Source organism: Chelon labrosus (assembly GCF_963514085.1).
Source record: "Chelon labrosus genome assembly, chromosome: 7".
NCBI lineage: Eukaryota > Metazoa > Chordata > Actinopteri > Mugiliformes > Mugilidae > Chelon > Chelon labrosus.
In genome coordinates, this window is record NC_140343.1 from 21,588,572 (window position 1) to 21,608,015 (window position 19,444).

General features: G+C 40.0%; 2 protein-coding genes across 2 annotated transcripts; both read right to left on the reverse strand.

Moving 5' to 3' along the window:
- Positions 1-272: 272 nt before the first annotated feature.
- smx5 lies at positions 273-2,681 on the reverse strand. Its single transcript, XM_084547740.1, has 5 exons — positions 2,603-2,681; positions 2,337-2,404; positions 2,078-2,108; positions 1,913-1,972; positions 273-792 (listed from the first exon to the last, which is right to left on the reverse strand). The coding sequence occupies exons 1-5, from the start codon at positions 2,603-2,605 to the stop codon at positions 667-669; spliced, it is 288 nt and encodes a 95-aa protein (XP_084403866.1). The 5' UTR covers positions 2,606-2,681; the 3' UTR covers positions 273-666.
- A 427-nt stretch (positions 2,682-3,108) lies between these two features.
- On the reverse strand, positions 3,109-19,353 carry inpp5d (inositol polyphosphate-5-phosphatase D). Its single transcript, XM_084547869.1, has 26 exons — positions 18,922-19,353; positions 18,429-18,492; positions 14,388-14,541; positions 14,071-14,209; positions 13,276-13,416; positions 13,094-13,184; positions 12,929-13,006; positions 12,747-12,824; positions 12,515-12,638; positions 11,268-11,374; positions 11,052-11,154; positions 10,778-10,974; positions 10,577-10,694; positions 10,374-10,470; positions 8,546-8,684; positions 8,185-8,293; positions 7,931-8,019; positions 7,525-7,606; positions 6,499-6,588; positions 6,294-6,404; positions 6,134-6,213; positions 5,961-6,048; positions 5,732-5,878; positions 5,576-5,639; positions 5,286-5,486; positions 3,109-5,151 (listed from the first exon to the last, which is right to left on the reverse strand). The coding sequence occupies exons 1-26, from the start codon at positions 19,071-19,073 to the stop codon at positions 4,707-4,709; spliced, it is 3,288 nt and encodes a 1,095-aa protein (XP_084403995.1). The 5' UTR covers positions 19,074-19,353; the 3' UTR covers positions 3,109-4,706.
- Between the last annotated feature and the right edge of the window lie 91 nt (positions 19,354-19,444).

Sequence of the window (19,444 nt, forward strand, 5' to 3'; positions counted from 1 at the left end):
ATGTCTCACAGGTATCAAAAACAGTAAACGGTACAGCTGAAGACAAATCACTACACCCTCCTCTATTTAAGTCATCTCAGTATTCTGATTTGGATGACTAGCAGCATGAGGCCATGAGATTTTTATCTTTATTAAACATAACTGCAGCCATTTACAGAATAACCTCTCTGTGGTTAGAGCTGGTAGCAATAACCTTTCACCAATTTCCCAAAAGGCCTCAACTCAAATCTTCAAAATACTGTACTTGGGAAAAAAAAAACTTGATCAAAATATAAATAAAATAACTTTTATTTCCAAGTGGCATAAAAAAATCCAGACGTCATCATTTGTATGAGAGCAAACAGTGCCTGTTATTATGAAACATAAACATCAGAGAGGATCTTTACCTCTCAAAACTGGACTCAAAATTGGTTTTAGTTTTCATTCCAACAAAAAAGAACAGACATGAAGACTCCTCACAGTATGTGAGGTAAAGAAGGTTCCCAATAATTACTCATTTGCAAATTATTCATCACTAATGGAAGGAAGAGGCTTATGACCAATACTGCTTTGTGTCAAGAGCTGCACAAATCGCTGGCATCATCATTAAATGTACTTAACTTAAACTACTCATTATTCACCGTTAGAAAAATCCCACCCCGGACTAAACCCCGTCCTGCAGCTGAATCACTGCTTCTGCTGCATGGCTTCTTTTCGTGCAGCGTCTTGCAGCAGCTGAGTGTCCACCTCATCTGCGGGTAGCTGAACATATCGGACCACCGATCCACGGATGAAACAGTTTTTCACAGACAGCTGGAGGACATTAAAACAAGACATGATGGAGTTTGAAGACAATCATTTAAAGAGCTGGGGGTCATGAGTTGGTGCCCCATTTTATGCAACTTTCAAATTGGGAACAGACTTCAGGTTAACTTTGTTGACACCGTTTGGTGTATAGTAGCAGTTACAAAATCATTCTTGTCTTGATGAGGTAACGTTCTTCCTGCCACACACTGGGAAGGCACATTTGGTGGAAATTGTGCATGTTTTTATGATATTCAACACTCACTTCATTAAGTACGTCAGTGTTAATGAATACAGTATTCAGCATTAGTTTCAAATAACAGAGAGTTTCAGTTTGGAGGCTGTGGACTGTTGGAATGTATTGTGTTATACCGACACATGATTCTGTTATTTGACAACCCCATTTTAATCAGCGGGCTAGGCTAGCCTCCTCAGTTCAAGATCAGGTGTATAAGCATGTCCCATTAAATCAAGAAAACTCAACTAGTTGTTAATATATTTTTACAGCTTTGGAAAAGATACAAAGATAATCGCTGTGCAACGATACTTGGAAAGATACAGTTATTGAACTTTATATGGGGAACAACTGACTTTCTTCCTGAGAGATACCATTTGAAAATGCATCTGGTATTTTTTTTATTTTTGGAGAATTTACTTTAGTTTATCTCTGTGCGGTCAGTATTTGAAATGATTCAGTCAATAGCTAAATAAATTAACATTTTATTTAAGATTATGTGCAATTTCTGCACTTTAAACGCAATGGTTTCTTTTCAAATAATAATAATTAACAATAATAATCTGAACAGAGTGTAAAGTATGAACGATGTGTCAGTGCCTAAATATTTCTAGAACTTGAAAGCATGTAAGAAACGTGTGTAATCCGTGAATGACAATCTTTTCTAAATGAAAGTTGAAAACCTACATTTCATTTATACCTTGTTTCAACCGTAATTAAATCCATCATGATCGCTTACAGAGAAAAGATGTGTCCGATAAGGCACACAACAAGAAACTTCTTTACTTATCAAACACTTTTCTGTTGTTGTTAAGTCTAATTGTCTGTCTCAAAATGAATAGTGGAAAAAGAAGGAACAATTCCTGTGAAGAAACAGCAGACAGCCAAACTTACCATATGTGGATATTTCTCTGGGTCTGTGACACTGATGTCTGTGAGCTTAATGTTCAGGTACTGAAACACAAAAACAGAGGAAGGTGATATAGAAAATGTAAAAACTGTATTGCTTTATTTTTTAAATAAAGTAAATAAATTGTAAATTAACAGATTATTTCCAACCTGGTCAACAGAGTGAAGTGTTCCACAGATGCTGAAAAGAGATGCGGGAACAGAAGTTACTAGGGACATCACTGATTTACAGATAGCGGCCATGTATCGTTGAAAACACCACCAATGCATCATATAACACAGTTATTAGTGAGGTCTACCACACCACATTACTCTGCTATTCTGAGCTATGTACACTGTGACGCATTTTTTTCACTGTATTCGTGGGTAGTTAGCTAATTAAGTGGGTGCATTTAAAAAAAATTATTACCTCAGGTCGTTTTTGAGCTCCACCACCACGTCCTTCCCCACCAGCGACTTGAAAAACGAGTAGAAAAGCTGAAAAACAAAACGACATGCTAGCGTTAGTGTTAGCGGCGTGCTAATTCACGAGCGCGACAGAGGTTTAGCAAACAGCTAGCCAACCAGGCCACACAGAGAGATACACCGGGATAGGAGCAAGTACACAGCCCAATGAATTTACATGTGTTTGATGCAAACTGAACAAAAACTCATACATTCAATTTAACGTCTTACCATTGTTGCCGCTGCTGCTGCTTGTGCTGGTGCGTCTGCTGTCGATGACGTATAAGACCGCGTGTTATTGCTGCGACGCACCGGCGTGTAGTGTAGTTACGACCCAGCACCACGCGGGGGAGCCAGAGACGCGTTCAACGTGCACCGCACACACGGAAGGACACTAATAATTCGGCATGGTTTATTGTAGATTTGTGAGTGGTGTCACGCGACGACAGAACATAATTACTGTGATGTTAAATTCGTGACAGTGTCGCATACACACAGTAAAATCTGCTGTTGTTCACTTGCAACCCGCTGCCAATAGTTATAAGAGTAATAATGAAAAAGTGTGTAACAAAGGTCATGGTTTTCGTCCAATCTGATTAGCAATCATGACAGGCACCGTTATATCCTTCAGGTCAAAGGAAAAATGCGCTCATTTCACGTTATCAACTTCAGCTTTAGTCTCATACGATCGAACAGAAAATTTAGTTGATGACTTTAGTGTGTTTCCAGCAGGGTTGGGTAGTAACTGATTACATGTAATCTAGATTACGTAATCAGATTACAAAAATCAAGTAACTGTAATCAGCCCAGACTACAATACAAAAATGCGAAATTAGATTACAGTTACATTGTTGGGGATTACCTGATTACATTTTATCATGCAAACAATGCAACTTTTTTATGATAGCCTAGCCAGTGTTTTCATTTGACAAGCAGCCCATTTGTTTGTTCACTAGATGTCATTATCATCCATTTGCCTGTGTAGTTTCTTGACAAGAAAAAGGTTCAAATCAAAACCCAAGATGGAGGAACCGTCAACGTCAACCAACCCAGATAGCAAAATCAGATTGGCAGATAGCAGACCGCTGGTGGCATGCCACTTGTGGTCCACCGTTGGACCACCATCTCTTGAAATTTAACTTATCATGAATATTAAGAAAATAAATGAAATGTTATTAAAGTGATGGATGAAGTATAACTGAATAAATGAAAAAGGTTTTAGACCAATAGTGACAAAATATTGGGGCATTTGACGACAACTCGCTCGCGGACCGCCAGTGAACCGATGAGCAAAACTCCAGCGGACTGCCAGGTCTATCCCCAGTGGGCTGACGGTGGTCCGCCAGCCTCTTGCTATCTGGGAATAGACCTGTTCCAGTCGGCAAAAATACGTTCAGTACTTGGCAACATCGCCACAACTTTGAATTAAAGAGAGAGGAAAATAAGATTGTGTATGTCTTGTACAAGTTGTGTAAAAAGTAATCCTAAAGTAATCAGATTACGTTACATGTTTTGGGTAATCCAATAGATTACGTTACTGATTACAAAATTTGCCATGTAATCTGTAATCAGTAATCGATTACATTTCAAAGTAATCTGACCCAACCCTGGTTTCCAGTAAAGGTTAAGTAGGATGTCCTACACCTTTCACTGTCTTTGCCATGACGATAAGAAACTTCTTTACTTATCAAACCCCTTTCTGTTGTTCTTAAGCCTAACTATTTGTCTCAAAAATAATAGTGATCCACCATGCAATTCTTTGAGGCAGCAGCAGATAGCAGCATTACACTAGTCTCTACAGCAGACTTAAGAGTGGCCAGTTTCACAGACAACAAAAAAAAAAATGCAATACGCAGTCAACTTAAGTTTTGATTTCAGAATTTATTTGAGCGTTTATTATACATCTTAAAGGCAAACATGTGCAAGATAATACTGTGCGGTAAACATTCATTAGCTGTATAGTGTAAAACTGTACTCTAACAGTTACGGAAAAGCTGACGTCACTTTCAAATCTAGGCTGTAAAGCTCGCTTAGCTAAAATAAAGTCTGCAAATGTGTCTCTAATGTTTGCATTACGTTAAAAGAATGGTTCTATAGTTCGGGGATGACGTCAGAGACCTTAGATGAGAAGGTGATCTGTCAGATACAGCTAGTTAGCTTAGCATAAACACGGAAAACAGAGGGAAACTGCTGGCCTGGCAGAAGGTTGTGCAGTCAAAGCTGCAGCCTGATATCACTTGACAGGACGGCCCATCTTGGGAACGTCTGGATACACAAAAATAAGACAAAGCAAAGAGTTTGGATCATGATATGTTTTACTTTGGTTTTTATCGTCTTAATGAGGCTGTGGCTGACCGGGTCTTGCTGGCGGTCTGTGTTTGCTGGGGAGTTCAGAGGTGTCTCTGTAGTCTCTGGGTTTGGGGACATAGGGGTCTGGCATGCCTGGTCGGGACTTAGCGGGTAAAGGCGGCCGGTTTTGTAACATCCCACCTTCTGAGCGTGAGGGCACCACCACTTTCTTGTGTCCTGAAGGATGCAGGTTGGTGGGGGTTGGTGGCTGAGATTTGTTCTCAGAGCAGGTGAAGGAGCGGTTGCGTGGGGTGGGCACCGGGGGGCGATCATTGTCTCCATCTGCTGCTTTGGAGGATGAAAACAATGCATCTGGGGGTGTGAGGTGGTCCCTCTGGGGATGTTCTTGGTCTTTGTTCCTGTTGTGTGATTTTCCCATTGAACCATACAGCGGATTGTCAAACATCTCTGACGTCTTTCCATCCTCACCCCTAGTGAACGAAGGACCGGTTAGTAAAGATTCAATTTCACTTCCTATTGAAGATGTTGCGTATGTGTGTTTAGAGATTTGTTTTCTGAATCTGAAATAGAACTGAAGTCACTTCACGCCAGAATAGGCACTTACCCAGAACAAGCTTTTCCTGTGGGACTGCGTGTGCCCACATCATAACCACCCTTCTTGCCATCTTTAAACCCTTGTCCGGCTGTGGCAGGGTTTCGCGGCGGCATGCTGTAACTCCAGCCCCTGTCGCTCACATTTCCACCTCTGTATGAAACTCCCATGTAGTTGGGGTTAGAAATGTCAAGTGCATGTGAGGCAGAAAACCTGTTAACCAAAAGAAATTAAAAAGATCACACATTGGAGTCGTGTTCGAGATATTTTTTTTAAATAAAGGCGAACGAAAAATATCTCACTTGTTAAGGTCTCCACCTTTGCCCTTTGAGGCGACAGCGTCATCCTTTTCAATTTTGATGAAATCTGAAAGTGGAGTAAAATAAGAAACTGACGTTTCAAGAAGTGAAGTAGAAAACATTTTAACAAATAATTCCTGAGCTGACTTCCAGACTTACCGTATAACTTCTCAGTTGTCTTGGCCTCGGTGGTGTGTAACTGGATGCCACCTGTTAAAGTGCCCGTCTTCTCTCCATGGTGCGTCAGGGTGATATGAAACTCGGTGTAGCAGAACTGGGCGGCACGCAGTGCAACACAGCCCTCTCCTTTGAGAATAACACACCAGCAAAGTGTGAGCACAACTGAGTTCAGTGCGTCTGCATTACACCCTGCATGTGTGCTCATTACCGTACGACTCGTCGCAGTCCGTCGACTTCACACACATGAGGATGTGCTGGTCCAGTAGGTATTCGGGGTCAGAGATGATGGGGTTGAGCTAGAAAACATAAAGATCATAAATGGTGATTGAGTGATGCCATTAAAAGGTCACCTCCCACACTGACAGCTGTGTCTTATTTTACCTCAACTTGGTTGCCAAACCGGACTTTTATGAATCCGTCGTGGTGATCTGTGTTCTCTCCCTCTGAAGTCTTCACGGTTTCTGGGGGAAATATTTGTTTTATTAATCTCAGCTCGTGCAAAGCAGAATCCAAGAAGATCAGCCAAGAAGAAGACACTTACTCTCTAAACTGCTGGAATGGAATTCAATGAAGAACTTGGTCTTTGACTTTGTCAACAAGGTGGCCACACAGTTCATGATTTGTATTCCACCCTGAGGTGCACTATTTGGATCTGAACAATTAAAAAAAAAAAGAAGAAGAAGAAAATATTAGATCACAATTTTGGAGCAGCCTTTATCTGTGATGAGGCTGACTGTTGATCGTACCTTGCTTTGAAACATACTGAGAGGCAACGCCGACTTCAAATGAGGCAAAAACCGGCGAGTGGTCACTTGTCATGATATCATTGGTGCACCCTGCAAGTTAAACAGTTTGATCAAATGGGAGGTTTCATCTAATGTTGTCAAAACATAAACATCATTGTGACATATTTTCCACGTTGTTTCCTTGAAAAATATATTGACTTTCAACAAAGTACATAGCTCCAATTATAAATATGGGCATTTGAGATTTGTTTCTGTATTTTAACAGAAACACATATGGCATCCTGTAGTACACAAATCAATGGAAACAAACCAAAGTATGTTTTGTATTTTAGATTTCTTAAAGTATCCAAAGTTTACAGCATCATGTGGTTTACACCTGTTCTTCTTTCAAATGAACAGGTCAGACAAGGTAAAAGTGAAACAAATATCCCACTACTGTAGAAATCCATACCATGGCAAGGTCTGCTCAAATAAGTAAAGACAAAGGACAGGCCATCATTACTTTAAGACATAAATGTCCGTCTACTTAAGAAGTGTCTTCAACAGAAGTAACAAAAACCTTCAAAACGACACTGGCTCCCATAGGAAAAGAAGCACCAGCTCCCACCCTGCATCTCATTTCCCTACATCATTGCTCTGGAAATGTCTCTCCTAATATGCTTTTCATAGCTTCATCATCCAATCTCTTTTCTTAGCTGATCTGTCTGTTTAGATTAGTCCACAAAGTCTATTTTTTTCAACAATATATGTAGAGACCCACAGCATGGTCTAGAGCCCAGAGTTAAAATAAATAAATGTAGGAAACAATAAAACACACAAAAAACCTTTAAATAAGTGGGTGCTCCCAAGCTTTTGACTGGTACTGTATATATTCATTAACATATTCAATGATTGGAAACTGTCAGTGCTTGTTGAACTACACAGTATAGATAAGGTATGAGTGATTCATTAATGAAGCCAAGCATCAATGTTTGCTGTGACGAAAAAACAATCAGTACAGTAAACAGCAAACAGGGAATTACTCACCGTATGCTTGGCAGACAACATGAACCAGAGGGTAAGACTTCCGCAGGACACGATCACACCATGAGGGCAAATTGTATTTTGTCTGCAGAGTTAGAAAAGCCACGTATGCATAAACAATGAAGTTAAGTGTTTTCATACAGAAGGCTCTAAAGCACTGAAGCACTTGAAATAAAAGGCAGCAGATTAGCGCTGTGGTGTGTTTTTTAGATTTAGTTTGTGATGTGTGAGAAGATGGGTGAGAGGTTATGTGATGAGCAAAAGTGCGTCAATCGTATTCGCACGGAGGCGGAGCAAGCGTGTCACATGAGAGCTGTGTTCACTGGTGTAGTTGCTTTCACAGTTGGTGCACAATGAGGAGTGACAGGAGACACACAGTGAGAAAACATCTGAGTAAACACGGGCTTACCCCTGTGGCTTTGGCCTTTGTGTAGGCATATTTCTCTCGCGTGTCTCTTTCAAAGCGATATGTGGGTGCGAAAGTGATTTCCTCTTCATCTACATGTGAAATAATTTTTTTTTTTTTTTTAGTTTAGAGGTACGTTGACAATCAATGAACATATCAGCCAACGAGTAAAACAGAGATCACGTAGGAGGTCACATACTGGACAAGTCCAGTTTACACCTATTTGCTGCACAGCTGTATTGTTCTCTAGAGCTCACCAAAATGCAAGAAGACCTTTCCATCATTCCTCTCCATGTTGAGCTGGTCTTTGTTGAGGAGTTCCTGGTACTGCTGCTGTTTGATCTTTGACACAATGTACTCAGCTTCCTGTGAAGGGAAACAGTGCAAAGAAGTGACTTTTCCCGGCCGTGTGAGCAGCTGAGCGCTCAGACACCCGGCAACCAGCAAATGCTTTTATGCACCAGTCACTGAACTCCAGCACCGCTAGATCTCTCATTTCTGACTTCAATGTCAGGACAAATTCCTCTGTTATCTACACGAAGCAGATCGACCGATCCTGATATCAGCGTCACTGTCAGGAAGACTTGTCGTACAATGCAAACACTCTGTACGACTTACTGTGGATGGGAATTCAACACGGTAGTTCAAATCTCCAAGCCAGAAGAGGTGCGTGAACTGATGAGTGATGTCAAACGGATTGAGCTTCTTATCTCCCAGATTGAGAAATCGAAGGATGTTCGTGTAGTTTTGATTACGTCTGCAAATGCAGCAAAAAGATAAATAAATGAAATATGAATTGCAGAAGCGTCAGGAATGTGATTTTAGGAACTGAAAAGGTTTTTGATTTCTGTTCATGTAACACAGACTTAAACACGCGAGTAAACTCAACTTGAAGAAAACCTGTGAGCTACACCCACATTACAATACTCATTGAAGAAAACTCATTGTATCTTGTCAAATGACCTCACATTTTCGAGTTAACTTGGAAATGTGATGTTTTTAAATTGTTTCTACTTAGGTTTCCCATCGTGACTGCTAATGGCTAGTTTTAAACCTACCAATCTTGTTTGTTCAAAAATATAATGTACAAAATGTACAAAGGTTGGTGCTGACATTTGAAACAATGGCCTCCCTTAATACCACTTAGAGAGGAGGACATTAAAATTTGATTCGCAAAAAACAGCCTCTTTGAAATGCATTCCTGGTAGCGAAACGGGTTCTAAAATCCACCTTGCCCATTACGCTTATGGTGCCAATATCCTTGCTGACAATGTTATACCGTGGTATAATCCTCTTTTGTAGAGCCTTGTTTGAAAGTTATCTCCATTTTTCAGTTACAGTTCTAATTAAAAAATGTGAATCTGTCGGCAGCCTGTAAATTTCCCAGTATTATTTCTCCATCACGCCTCCTCCTCCCCCTTTTTTCATTTCAAAACTTAAAGGCATGAGCTAAATGAACATTGACCACACAGGCAAAGCTCACATGTAGTCAAGACAAAGGATTACTCTTCATTTTTGAAGACTTACAAAATGAAGTTGAATATCAGCAACCTGTCATGAGAAGTAAAACTTTCACGTAACTTAAAGGAGCTGTAATGTTTTACAGTGTGCAGACGTTTTGATGAGTTTTATGTGTTTGAAACATATGACTCCTGTGGTCCTGTGTTAGGGCAATAGGTTTAAATGTTTGGAGCTATGCTGCTATGAACACAGGGAAATTGGAAAAAACAAACTCAGGAGAAGAGACCATCCAAGGAGGTTGTGATGACACCATTATCTCACAAATCTGGCAAAACTGTAAATAACAATGATAAAATAAAAACAGTAAAAAAGTTACCACGACTAATAAATAGCAGTGGTAGATAAATAATTATAACTGACTAAAAAGCAATTTCAACCTCTAATCTAGTCCTGAGTCTTGTGTGGCAGCGCAGCAGCAGCAGTGGGGAAACAAATACAGCCTTTTGACCATCTACCTGGGAGAAGCTAGGTTTGCGTGTACAGTTAATCTTCTACAGCACACACTGCTTACTGCATCTAGCATTTCAGATAAAAAACTAATGCTAACAAAGTTAGTAACAATGGTTTGGAGTTAACAATACCATGCTTTGTCTGTAGAGCTCCTGTTCTGTTTCTTTTCACCACCCTCAGCCAATTACAGTGAACTCAGCTGTCCGCCATTTTATATATTTTATTATGCACTGTATGGTCCACTTGAACATCCTTCAGTCAGTGGAATGAATGAATGAAAATACTGTGCATGTACATTTGTTTCTGTTGACACTCCTCTGTGATGCTCCATACGCTCACTGATAGAGACCCATATAAGTTGATAAAATCAAGATTTAAAAAAGTCATCAGACATCCAGCCTAACTATCCATCCATCATAGCAACCACACCATTGGTTATATCTGTGTACATGTTGTAGCGTAATTTGCTGCTCACCTCAGCTTCTTCTCACTTCCAGAAGTCAGGTGACTGTTGACGAAGCCAAAGGACGTACCGTTGAACATGAAGGACACTCCCACAGCTCCCTTGTTTCCTACAAATCAAACGTCACAGTGAGTGCTGGTGGGTAACTGCTCGGTGAACTTTTGCTTTCCTCTTAGCGGGCCATAAATGACTTGTGGAGAAGTGGAACTGCTTACCCAGAGTGTTGGCAATCCCCGTCTTCACGCTGTCTGAAAAAATATGGGAGATCCTGTTTTCGTGCTCAGGCTTGGCCAGGACTATGATCCGAATGTTCCACAGAGTGTGAATCGCCACCTGGATGATGGGACAGGTGACATTTGATGTGTAACTGCTCTGTTACATGAGTTCATCAGTAACTTTGTCCCATTGTCACTCACTTGTTTAAAGCTAATGTTTGTGATGTTCCTCAGGACACCTTTCACGGTGTCCGCCCACTCCCTGTCCCCAAGAGGGTCCTCCTGCGTCCCAATGACATAAAAATCATGTGGAATGTGATCTGCGGTGTCGTCTCTCGTCTTCCCTTGGCCCTTACACTGAAACCAGGATTTGATGTTGTTGGGAGGAGTAGCATTTCCTGTGGGTTTATGGATGAGATTTTATATTATCAGCCGTCAGAAATAATTCAAGCATTGAATATGTTATCATTGTTACCCATGTTCCAGGTTCCCACGAACACTGTGATCATGTCCGGTTCAGGCTTCTCCGAGTGTTGGTTCTTCATTTGTTGAAGCAGCTGACAAAAACCCTCTCTTTTCTGGGGTGACCAAAAAACAAACAAAAAACACATCAAACCTAAATAACCTTGCAAGACAGGAGGCTTGAACAAAATAAGATAGGGCTCGGCGACAGGAGTCTTATGATGTTTACCTTTGTGTCATCAAACACAAACTCCTTCCGCACAATCTTCTCCTTCTCCGTCTCCACCACGATGACAAGTTTGGTGTGCATTTTCTGGGATTTCACCAACTGCAGGACTGAAGATCGTAGTATTGTAATTAATATGGGTGGTGTTGATGGAGGTTGTGTCTTGAGTTAAATGCTACCATGCTTACAATGACAATGAAAAATGAATGTTCACCGTCTTGGCTTAGTTTTTCAAATTTAAGTTGGACTTCAACAGGTTCCATCACACTTGTGTTTGTAAATTTTCAGAGCTTAACCCTTTATAGTTCACTCATTGAAATACTTGGAAATACATAATTTCACCACTAGTGTCATTGTACGGCATAAGAAGGCTTTTACACTTTTGTGAATTGTTTCAAAATTTTAAATTTTTATGGAGAAAATCAAAATTAATGAATTTACCATATATGGTTCCTTGCCCATGACTGGTAAACAAATGTATTTAGATCATTAGAACATAACTGCTGATGCAGGCACTTGTCAACATAACACATTATCACCTTAGACAACATTAGGCCACTTCTTCATGGTGCCTAATAAAGCAGTTATGTTCAGCAGTCATGCAGAGGTGGACCTTGCAGACCATATTTAACCTGAAAATGTTGCCTTGATCTTCTCTGATTGGCTGGGTGGAAACCACATGCTTCTCGACCTCACTGAGAGGCACAGGGACGCAATTTAAAATGTGTGCCATATATATATATAGTTACCATATATATGGTTGCTTGCCCCTTAAAGGGTTAACTTTAACATATTACCCAAAGAGATCGCTTGTGCACATCTTGTACTTTAGTTCAGGTGCAGGACAAGAGAGCCCGTAAAGAGATAACTGACATAGACCAGGCAAGCAAAGACAGCCTTATTCTCTTGTCTGTACATGCAGCTGCCAGGTTTGTTACAAAAATGCAATGAAATGTCCCAATATACCCGTGGGACATTATCACTCAAGCTAAGGGTGTCATTTAATACAACAACTCATGGAGATTTGGAGAGAAAACTGACATATCACTAAAAACCAAAGACGTCATGGTGAGCTGGACCAAAAGCCAAAGAATCAGTAAAGTAAGTATGGGCTTGTTCCTCATGAATACAACTTATGGCCATTCCGTCACTTGTTAGAGACATTCAGTGGTGGACTGCGCTGCTAGAGCTACATTGCTAGTGTGCATAAAACACTAATGATTTGGGTTTTAGTAGGTTAGATTCCTTACTTTTATTGTGCACAAAGTATTTGTCTTCAGTCCCATCTTTTGACTTCTTTAAGTAGAGCTTCCCACTTTCGACATCCACTTTCAGGAATGTCTTTGGGGAAATCCCGAGAAATTCTTGCTTGACCTGCCAGGGAAAGAAATGAAGAAATGATCTGCTAACCTCCGGGGAAGTAAAATTATTTCTCCCCCCCCCCCCCTGCATTGTAATATAACAAGTGAATTAGAGAATCACCTCAAACGTTACAAGTGGAATGAGAGATTTCCTGTGACCGCCGTCATATCCAGCTGACTCAAAGACAGAAATTTTAGCCTAAAAAAAAGAAATACACAAATGATGTGTCATCTGTTACTGATGACATCTGTTGGCGTGTCAAAAACCTAAGGCTCTCAGTGAAACAAATGTCAGTGCTTTACCTTATCTTCTATTGAGTAGAGAAGTTTTGTCAGTTGCTCAAGTCTATAGGACACAGACTGACCTGAATCGACAGACATCTGAAAATAAAGGAAGTAACACATCGTGAGAAGGGCTTCTAGCGTGCGCTGCTGACAAGGCTGCAAAGTGTCAAGGGTGTCACCAACTTGTCTTGGGAACTGTCCGATCCCTGGGGAGAGCTGCTGGTCCAGCACTTTATGAAAGGCCTCCAGAGATGGTAGGACGCGGGAAATTTCACTGTCTCACAAAAAACACATTGCATGATTAAATCAACCCCACACAAGATAGATAATAGAGTATTGTGTATGCTAATGACTGGTAACTCTACCTGTTTAGATTTTTGCAGATTGCAATCGTTAGCTTCTTAAATCCAGGGAGGTTAGGGTTGCCGTTCTGTACTTGTTCAACATCCAAGAGGACTGAGGTCCTGAAGTATTCCTGGATGGCAGCTTGGTGCTCCTCTGGTATCCTGAAAGTATAACACAAGATCACTTCCCTCATACTTTCCGTTTCTCACATCGGCTGCAGGCAAAGCGCATCAGCGTGTCGAATCTCTATGTAGAACTGTAGGAATTATCGCACTTAACACGATGAATTATGAATGTGGATGTGGAAAGCTACTTGAGGTAGCTAGGGTGGCCACAAGAGAAAATCCTTCAGTGCAGAGCCAATGGCAAAATTGTGTAGGTACTGTTGATGGCACAGCTTATGGAGATACTGGACAATAACAACAGCACATGGCTTGACTACCAAATCTCTAGTATTGTGACCTTGGTAACAACATGCTGGACATTTATGCTGGAGCCTATCCCAGCTGTCATCGGGTGAGAGGCGGGGTACACCCTGGACAGGTCACCAGGCTATTGCAGGGCTAACACAGAGAGACAGACAACCATTCACATTCACACTCACACTCACACCAATGAACCTAACAAGCATGTTGTCCAAAGACATGGGAGGAAGCCAGAGTACCCAGAGAGAACACATGCAAACACAGGGAGAACATGCAAACTCCACACAGAAAGGGCCCTGTCAGCCGATGATGTGTCACTGACACCAGTGCTAACCACCACACCACTGGGCCGCCCACATGCTGAACAATTCTTTGCAAATGTGATCTTACGTGGACAAGTCCATGTGCTGCAGTCTCATCAGGTAGGTGTCTGATAAGGACTTGGAGGCTTGCTCAAAAGTCTTGGAGTCACTGTCTTTCACATCGGTGGGGAAGATCCTGGGTGGAAGCTGCGGTGGATGACTGGGCTCTGCAACATAAAGTCATATCGTCTGTTTAGGACTTTTATCAACTAAACAGATGAAACAAAAAGCCACAGCTACGTCTTACACCTTTTCCAGAAATCATCAGTCTAATTGCCTAAACAGATATTTAGCGTAGTCGTAAGAGGCTCCTTGTCGGCTCATATCAAAATAATGTATTATTACCCATATATTGCTTTTGACCCGACTCCTCGTCTACCTCCTCCTCCCTCTGTACCGGGTACTGCAGATGTGTGACCAGACCCATGTTGGGATTGTAGTATGCCTCCACCAGCTCGGGCAGCATGGCGAAGAACCTAATTGGAACTCCTTCAGATGCCTGCAGGTCACAGAAGAAACTGAATTTACTCACGTCTCAATAGGAACAGGAGAAAATTAAAAAACAAATCTGAAAGGTCACGTGATCGTGTTGTTCAGGGAGAAAGTTTTTGGCATTTTACTTAACCAGGTGACATAACCTTGAAGTGTTACTTCCCTTATGAAGTCAGATATATGTACTTGCTATGTCTGCAGCTTTTTTCTAGCCGTAGGGCTGCTTTGAGAGGTTCTTTCTCTGTTCATGTCAGTCAAAAGAATATATTGTTGTCCATATTCAGGCACTGAAAATCCACCTGCTCCACCTTTAAAATGTTTATTTATTTATTTTTTTAAATATAATCTCTATTAAACTATAAATTTTACTTTTTCTTTTCAATATGTTACTCATCATTTAATATCCTCTTTTGTTCCTATTTTAAGCTTCTGAAACGCTCTGTTACGCATCGTTTTCACTTCACTTAAAATGGCAGCAGTGCTCTGAACCAGGAGCCATCATAGTAACATATGCGCAGCATTTAAGAGATTATTAGTGGTAATTATATTTTCATGGAGCCCTGGAAGGGAAATGCAAAGTATTTTCTTTTTTTTTAAAAAAAGGTGTAACTTGTAAACCTTTGCTAAAAAGCATAATGTTCCAAACAGTATGCTCGACAGCTTCACAGGTGTTGATGCATTAAAAGCAGAAAACATGGAGAATGTATGAGGAAAGAGGAAGCATGCCCTTGCAAAAGTATCTACAAATCTTTATTTCTCTCCTATTTTTGTCCCCCTTCTGTAAAACTAATGAGAGCAAATATGAAGCCACTAGATTTTAGGTTCAACTGCACCATATATCTACTACTGTATCTCACACAGATGTGTTGTGTGTATGTTTTGAGCAGGAAATGAGTACATTCTGTATGACGCATGCACAATGAGCAGAGTTATTTGAGGCCCCAGGCAAGAATTTCCAGTCAACAGTTAATCAGCATTACAGAAAAAAGTATAGTCCAGTTAGCATGTTTCCTCCATCTAGTGTTATATAAACTCATGTAAAACTCTGAAAACGGCAGAAACCTTGTGTATGACAGTGACAGTGCCTATACTGACTGGTTAAGAGTTAATACTTTTAACTTCTAGCCTTTTCACATGTTTTCAGCCTTCTATCTAAACTAACAAGTTGACTGGCAGCGGACACACAAGACTTGGTCGTGGACAACAGAGCTGGACACACCAAAACTGAAGAAGCACTTGGATGAGTGGCAAAACATTTTGTCTGGTTGCCTTTCTTTAGTTTGTTTTTCTTAAATAATGTGACGCTAGTGTATATTATTTTATTCAAATGTCTCCCAAACGTCCTAAGGCTATACTAGCAGCATTCAGATAGCTGTTTAGTATCAGTATTAATCACCATACATCTGCTTCTGTTTCTTTTCTCTTCTTCCTCTTTCTTTTTCTTTCGTTTTACACCCCCAGAGAGTGTAACTCATTTTCATTTTGGAAACTTAGCACATTGCCACCACTGTAGTTTAAAGTGTGTCAGCCCTCGGGAGGCCCCGAGCATTTGCCTGCCTTGCCTGCAGACAAGCTACGCCTCTGCCAATGAGCACTTAAACCAATCAGAAATCAGGCAATCCTCATGTCCAGCATCATTGCTCTAGTAATACGGAGCCCATTTACATTTTAGTGCCATAGCTTTATGTAGTTGTTGCATGTAAAATATGTTCATAACCTAAATAATTTATTAAAACTACATACGTACATATGTAGAGTATTTTGTTACACTTTATTGTAACCGATATTTCACTTCCTCCAGATGAATCTAACCGTCTTTGGTTTTCTTTTACCACACTTTAAAGGCGACAATGGACAAATATGAACCTACTGTTTTTCCAGCTAGTATACCCTATATGGACTTCAAGTGTCATGGGAAGAGTAATGAAAATTTTTAACTAGTTAATAACTAATTGTGCAATACAAATAGACATTTTGAATTATTTGAAAATATATTCATACATATATATATAAAATAATTTACAAATGAAATATTAGTCTATCGCTAAACAGTTCCAATTTAAATGGGATTCATAAAACAACATACTACTGTTACAAAGAAGATAATTTAAAAATACCTAAATAAATAGGTGGATTAAAAACATGTTTGAAAATGCAGTTTGAGAAAAGAGAAATAAATAACTGGATTCACAAATTGATCCATACAGTATATCAGTAGTGGAGATTTCAGGAGAATTAAAGCCAAGTCAAAATGCAAACACATCGACATACCGTGTGTTAGTAAAACTTCAGAGTTGGATCAGATACTGTGTGAGGCAGGTGTGGCTGTGTAACCGCTCAGAAAGCGTGCCATGGCTAATTTGCATTGTTTTGCCTGTGAACAGTGTCACAGAAAGGCTAAACATGTAGGCTAAATGAAAGCAAATCAAAAAGCTAATGTGATATGGAACTTGTGAACTTGTGAAAAGAAAATGTAATTTAAAAAACCTAATTGAAATCTGCATTCTTCATTTCATTTGTGAATCCAGTCATTTATGTTTTAAGCATTTTCAGATTTTTTAATCAGATGATTTATTTATTCATCTTACTGATTTGTTTTGTTACTTTTGTTGTTGTTTTGTAAATCCAACTATTAATGGATTCATATTTCATTTGGAAATATTTTTGTTAATTTCCTTTTTTATCTAATTTTGTACATTAAATTATTGAAAAATGCATCACCAACAAAATGTAACAGGAGTCGCTCCATTGGGAACTGACTATGCTCCATCAAAGATATCTGCTGGGTCAATCTTTGAATCTTTTAGGCCGGCTCTGCTGTGTAGCGTGACAGTGACGTAGTCATCTACGTCATCTGAGCACTGCAGAGATCAATTAGTTTACAACGAAATGGCTCTGATTGGTTGTAGGACTATCCAATTTCACGCAGAGGTATATTTGTTTACTCTGTTGAAACACATCCCATAATAAAGTCCAAATGGAGTGTTCCCAGAATCACAATTAACCATTATTTAGTGTATTTAGTTATATGTTAAAAATAAACTTGAAAACAAAAGTAGTATACTTAATTATTGAAAAGTTTTGGTACTATATTTCTATGACCTAAATAAACGTAAGGCTGCCATGAAACGCTTTTAGCTGCAAAAGCTCCCCCCAACTGTTCAGTCTCTACAAAATTCAAACTGTTGAGCAAAACCCTTTCTACTGTACAAACACACAAGCAAACTGCATTCATAAAATGATAAAGGTCAATAAATGAGAAACCCGCTGCATTCATTTTGCACTTGCAGGCGTCATAAGCTTCATCAGTAGCAGTTTTGTGGTATTCGCTGCAGAAGAAAACACTACGAACACCTAGTTGTATTAAGTGTTACATACCACTTATTTCATCTTAGTTTTTTGAGTCTGTGGCTTCTCTGCAGCTCTGAGAGGCTATATGCCTTGATCTAAATGCTGAAATTAATATGTTTACGTTCTCACAATAGTACTGCAGTGAACATGCAGTCTGGGGGCCTACTCACATTAACAAGCACAGAATCCATCTTAGGCTGATGGTATAGGTATAATTTTATAAATGCATGATCGTAAACTTGTCTGTAATTCATGTATTTGTGACTCATCTGATAGATGCTCAGACTTTTCATACACATCCAAAAAATGTCAGCCTCATTGTGGTGCTTCATGAAAAAACACAAAATACTATAAATGTGGAGACAAGTCTGTGTCAATGTGGTTTACCTTTAAATATGTTGCACTACTTAAATTAGGTTTCAGAATAGCTGTCCTAGAAATAGCCATGTAGCAGCATTATTTAATAGTCCTACATAATAACCTAATAACTCATCTGACTTTGGACCAAAAATATTGGTAGCCCATGTCACACTGTCTACCCACCTGGACAGAGAGCTTCTTATCCTCATTTGGAAGGATTCTGTATGTATACACACAGTTCTGGTATCTGTGGTGGAAACAATAAAATGCAAATGTCACAAACTTTGAGTGTTTTGAGGTATTTGAAATAAAGGTTACTCCATGAAAGTGATACGCGCTGGGCAAAGGATGGTGTTTTGTGGCGGCACGGTATGCAAATAAAGGGGAACTAGTCTTGTGTTGCAGTGTGTATGTGCGAAAATGATCCTGTGCTACAGTGTAACACAGCAGGGTTAACTTTAACTTTTAATCATGTTATATTAATGCATAAATAACGACGTTTGGAAACAGAAAAGCTTACAAACACACAGTTTAAAAGCCATACCATGTTATTTTTCTTTCATTAGCCTGAATCCTCAACTCACATTGAATCTTATGACGCTTTCATGAACAAGAAACAAATCCGCGGTACGAATGTGTATTAAAATCAACTGTCAGTTAAAGGCAAATAACTTACAACACACAGAGGGCATACGCTCCCTGTATGGACTCACTGGCCCGGATAAGGAAGCTTCCATCTCTTGCTGCTTTGGAAAGTAGATCCTCAGCTTTGGATCGTGATATGGTGCCATGGTACCAAGGTTGATAACTTTGCATCCTGTTTCTCATCCAAGAGCCTGCGCTCAAGAGTTTTGCATCTGCTCTCAAAAAATATACCAACACACCCGGAGTAGACTCAGTTTTTCTCTTTGAATATTTTCATCTTCTCATGGTGCCCTCCTCTATGTCCCTTCTTTCACTTGTCAATCCACTGCCTCTGCAAGCTGTAAAAGGAAGCTGCTGCTAGCTTGTTTCTTCAACTTCCTCATTTGAGAAGTTTTGTAGAGGAGGAGGGCCCTGGTGCCTCGACTGTCTGTTCTGTGTCACAGAGCTGTAAAATGGAAATACAGACTTAAGCTTGCACAGTAGAAATCTTTGTCACATTAGTCTAATGATTAACTAGCAAGCTTTGCGATTCAGTTTCCGTAAGCTTGCTTGTT